General features: G+C 44.7%; 1 protein-coding gene across 1 annotated transcript in view; it reads left to right on the forward strand.

Moving 5' to 3' along the window:
* Window positions 1-3,004: 3,004 nt before the first annotated feature.
* The window catches only part of LOC306928650 (dachshund homolog 2-like), a gene marked incomplete at its 5' end in the record, with an annotated part of 34,284 nt that continues 31,732 nt past the window's right edge, over window positions 3,005-5,556 (forward strand). Inside the window, one exon of the mRNA XM_079508920.1 lies at window positions 3,005-3,612. Within this exon, the coding sequence (XP_079365046.1) occupies window positions 3,005-3,612 (608 nt within the window). The remainder of the gene's footprint in view (window positions 3,613-5,556) is intronic.

Raw genomic sequence — 5,556 nt, forward strand, 5'->3', positions numbered from 1 at the left:
AGCTGAAAGACAATTCAAAACATATGAAAGAAACACCTCGTTTGACACAGGCCCTTAATGTTTTTTTTCTGATACCACAGCAAGCGCTGAATGGACGTTCTCATCAGCCACCATCCACACCATTCTCCTGAGCAGGGTCACCCATTGTACAGCACATGTTGGAGGTTTTGTGACGTCAGAGGCAGCCTGTGAGTTGAACAATGCCAAGGACACTGGCACTGACTGGTCACTTTATAACTTGTAGTACATGCACACAGATGTTTAAAATATGTTTATAACCTATAGGAGTAAGAAGAAACTTGTGGAGTAGCCCTTTAGGGCGAGGTCGCTTCTCGCCCTCAGGGCGTCTCACTGGTTATTATTATTATTATTATTATTATTATTTCTTTTTCATTTATTTTCCTTTGTTGTATGTGTTTTAATTAACTTTTGATACGTAGCTTGCGGAGTTAGTTCAGTCAGATATACTCGAGGGGTTTCATGCTATGCTCATGGGCGCATTCATATACTCAAGGGGTTAATATGCTGCATTACTATGTGGGTGTATTCAGTGTGTGCAAGACCCACATGTCATTCGCTGATGTGGCAGTCAGCTGACCAATTGGGCAGGGTATAGCTGTTGCCAAACCTACCAGACAGGCACGGCCGTTTTCTGCTGGCGGCCAGCGTCTTTTCCGGGTTTTTAGACAGCTGGTGGATGGAAATTAAGCTCCACCCACGCAGCTGACTGCCACGGGGGCAAGCGTTTACGGGAATCTGGCCGTTGCGGCATTCAGCCGCGTGGGTGGAGTCTGGAAACGCTGTATTTAAGCTCACTAGACTGCATGCTTCTTCCTGGCTTCCTTCAAGGACTATGAAAAGAGGACAGGAAGTGAAGACTGTATACGGTGGACTCCATGTTGCTCCCTGGAAGGAAAGAAACATGCGCAATTGAGACCAAGGAAGCTGAACGCGGAAGTGATGGCTGCATATAGCCCATTGCGCATGTTTCTTTCCTTCCAGGGAGCAACATGGAGTTCACCGTACGGTCTTCGCTTCCTAACCTTATTTAATGAACCTTGGCTTCCTTCTACATATGGTTCCTGGTTGTTGTTATGTGATGTTTGCTCCCACCGCCACCCCAGCACCACCGGTTATTTCTGTTCCCCATGGGGGGTTGTTATTGTCTTAATGTTTAATAATGGTGTTTAATTGTGCTGAGCAGGGAGAAAAATGTAGCAGAGCCGAACGCCAATGTAAAATATTATATGCACACTTGTATTCTCATTCTATAATAAATATTGGTTAAATCTATCTGTGAGTTATCTGACTGAACTATGATTATTGTGTTGCCAAAAAAGTTCAATCTAATATCAATACCATATGAAGACCTAAAAGGGTCCAAATGTGGCGCCAGTAATAAAAGTAACTTTTGTGGAGCTTAAAAACAGTGTGTGGATGTTTTATCCTCTCCTTGATTCTCACCTTGATGTCCAGCCTAAATACAGGCATAAGATGTGCACACAACTTTGTTACAATGTCATAAAGTAACAGGACAAAATAATTGTAGTCTTATGTAGGCATACCTGTACAGAATACCAAACGAGTCGCCCCTTTACTAACTCGACCCGGGCGTACAGCCGGCAGAACTGCGCGGCCTGGTATTCATAAAGTAACCTAAGTAAATTATGCTTAACAGTTAAACCTAACCGTATTCCTAACCTTACCCTCCGTAAAACTATGCCTAAACCTAACCCTATACCTAAACTTAAACCCAGTAAAACTATGCCTAACCCTAAACTTATTTCTAACCTTATTCTCAGTAAAACAAAATAAAGAATACAAGAACCGAGCGGACGGCGTGAAGTCGGCAGAGAAATCGAGGGGCGATATGGTTTAGGGGCACCTGATACCCCTGTACACAACACATAGCAATAAAGAATACCTTGAACCTTGACCTTTGAATGACACTTTATCGGGGTAGACAGCCAGGTTACTTGCACACATGGCACAGGCCCTCAGCAGGGACACTGGGACAGTGGCACTCCCTCCCTCTCACCCGCCCTGACTTGTGGACTTCCACACCACTGCCCACCGGGCCGGTACCAACCCTCTCTCCCTCTCTCTTCTAAAGGCCAGCCGCACTAACCCCTGCCTGTGATACGTGGACACTTGTCTGTGGCAAGACAAGCAATTTTAACATAAGAACTACACTATAGGCCTATAAGGTTCATATTATATTTTAGGACACATTAATAAGAATGGACACTGTGTGTTTTGGGTAACACTATTAACTGGATTCAAGTACAGTAGATTCTGTAGAATCAGGGGGAGGGGGTAATTTAGACACATGATGAGTATATTTTATAAAAAAGGGTGAGTCCCAAAGTTAGCTGTCAGAAAGATCTCAGACTCAAAACAAACCGCCCATTCACTCCACAAGTCCCGCCTTCAACACGCCTAATGAGCCAATGAGATGCTCGTCCGTGCGCTGTGCCGTCTTCTGATTAGCCGTGAGGGGTGGGAGGGGGCGGGGGGTAGAGGGATGGCAGGGCTCAGACAGAGAGCACGAGGTAGCGCGGTAACGAAGTCAGGACCTGATAGAAACCTGAAGAGAGGTAGATAGAGAGAGAGAGAGAGAGAGAGAGAGTCGGGGAGATAGAGATAGAGAGCAACACTGAGAAAGAGAGGGAGAGAGGGCAGAGGAGAGAGAAAGAAAGAGAGGTCAGGTAACAGAGAGAGTCTGTATGAGAGAGAAAGAAAGAAGTAGGATTGAGTTTGAGAGAGAGAGAGAGAGAGAGAGAGAGAGAGAGAGAGGGAGCGAGAGCGATAGAGGGGGGGGGGGGGGGGTACACAGTTTACCGTTGCACCGTAAACGGACACAGAGCGCAGGAGAAGCGACAGAGGCGGACAACATCACTGGAGGATAAACGACAATAAAGAAACAGACCACATTAAAAGTCACAGACATTTTATATATACATTTAAATATATAGATCTGTTTTTATTTCTTATTGTTGTAACCATGGCGGGCTCTTCCTCCAACCCACTCACCCGGACTTCCACCACGCCGCCCACCGACACTCTCTTCCACTCCGACCCGCCGTACAGCGCGCCGAACCCGGCCAACAGCAACCACAGCTCGACCCCTCGCCTGCCGGTCCCTCCTCCTCCACCGCCGCCGCGCCTCGGCGGCTCGTACCTCGGCGTCAGCCACCCGGTGGTCACCCTGAACGGGACGTCGGTGGTCAGCGGCGGCATCACCTCGGCGGGCGGCTCCTCATCCTCCTCCTCCTCCTCTCTCAGCCTCACCACCACCACCTCCACCGCCGGCACCATCAACGACTGCAAGATGGTCGAGTTGCACGGCTTGAAAGTGGCGTCCTTCCACGTCAACGGGCTCGAGTTGATCTGTCTGCCGCAAGTTTTCGACCTGTTCCTCAAGCACCTGGTGGGCGGCCTGCACACCGTGTACACCAAGCTGAAGCGCCTGGACATCTGCCCCGTGGTGTGCACCGTGGAGCAGGTCCGCATCCTGCGGGGCCTGGGCGCCATCCAGCCCGGCGTCAACAGATGCAAACTCATCACCAGGAAAGACTTCGAGGCGCTTTACAACGACTGCACGAACGCCAGGTAAGACTTTTATAATGATGTTTTTTTTAAATAATTGTTTTCTTTCTTTCTTTCTTTCTTTCTTTCTTTCTTTCTTTCTTTCTTTCTTTCTTTCTTTCTTTCTTTCTTTCGTCTTTAACTCTGAGAGTTTACAAATGTAACCAAATGGACCCCCATGACAACTTATTAAGGCTCTATTTGTAGGTAGCAGCCTAACTCAGTTTAATAAATGCACGAATGCTTCTTTCTTTCTTTCTTTCTTTCTTTCTTTCTTTCTTGTTCTTCTGTGTATATTATTTATTGATTTCTTGGCTTATTTTCATCATTCACTTTTAAATCATTAGCGTTCATTTAACTCTGGGAGTGTCACTTTTAAATCATTAGCCTTCATTTAACTCTGGGAGTGTCACTTTTAAATCATTAGCGTTAATTTAACTCTGGGAGTGTCACTTTTAAATCATTAGTGTTAATTTAACTCTGGTAGTGTCACTTTTAAATCATTAGCGTTAATTTAACTCTGGGAGTGTCACTTTTAAATCATTAGCGTTAATTTAACTCTGGGAGTGTCACTTTTAAATCATTAGTGTTCATTTAAGTTAATTTATAAATATCATTGTGGATTTTTACTGGAACATTTCTGATCTGATCTATGCAACGCACTAATGACTTCACATCACATCAAAAACTAAATTCCAAATCCATAGACAGACTTTAGTGTATTTGAAAGCAAATTCTTTATCCATAAAAATAATAATCCCAAAAGATAATAATCTTTTGGGAGATTTTTTATTGTTATTATTATTATTATTATTGTATTTATCTGGTCGTTAACAAGAACAACAACCGATCTTTACTTAAGTATTGAGTATATGTATGGTGAGAGAAAAAAGTGAGAGACAAGATCTAAGCTCGCAGAGTAGCCACTGACAGGGTTGCATCGATTGATGCAAAAATAAACTGTGTGTGTGCGCGCGTGCGTGCGTGTGTGTGTGTCTGTGTGTGTGTGTGTGTGTGTGTGTGTGTGTGTGTGTCCTGTCCTAGTACACATCATTGTCTTCCAGATAAGCAGGTAAAATGGAAGCACTTTGGTTGGCGGGCTGATTTATTGACTCAATGTATTTGCCAGATGAACATTTGAACCATTGTGCACACACAACACACACACACACACACACACACACACACACACACACACACACACACACACACACACCACACCACAGGAATGTGCCTTCCTCCGGTATAGCGTGATGGACAGACTAAATCAGTGGTTGAGGGTTAAGGTCCACAACATTGGAGGGAATAAAGTATTTGTCCGTGGACCCCCGTCTGAATATATAATGCCAACGATGCTCAGAAGAGAAGAAAATATTTACAGTCTTTTCCAAATCTTTCAAATTCTCCATACGAGCTCACAACGCAGTGAACTCGTAGATTGGCTATTTTTCTGAATAGCCCAAGTATATATAAAATACGGTTAAAGTGGTTTAACTCTTGAGGCCACATTAACAAATGTTGCCGGGGACCCCCTGGAAACCCCCTCAAGGATACACCTTGAGGACCATTGGGCTAAATGTCACAGGTGCGAAGCCTGCAGTGATGTGTCCGTCTCAGTGGAAGGAGACCGTCCGTGACCACTAAAGAGCCATGCATGCATGCTCCGGGGGTCTGTCCCCGCTGGCCAGCCCCTCTGCGCTCAGACCCCCTGTGGTGAAATGCGTACAAGATCACGGCATCTCATTCCTTGAGTCGTATTTGAACTATTTTCACCCTGGCGTCCCTATTTTGGGCATGTTTATATTAGGCATTATATATAGGCAAATGTCTTTACAAAATAAATAATCACATCTGTGACTTTAGAGGTTAACAGAGCATGTTTCATTTTCCTTTATATATTTTCTAATATAGATGGTGTCAACTTAACATTTTTAATTTATTCACACATTTGACAATGTCCATTGACGC

This window comes from Electrona antarctica, assembly GCF_951216825.1.
Source record: "Electrona antarctica genome assembly, chromosome: 8".
NCBI lineage: Eukaryota > Metazoa > Chordata > Actinopteri > Myctophiformes > Myctophidae > Electrona > Electrona antarctica.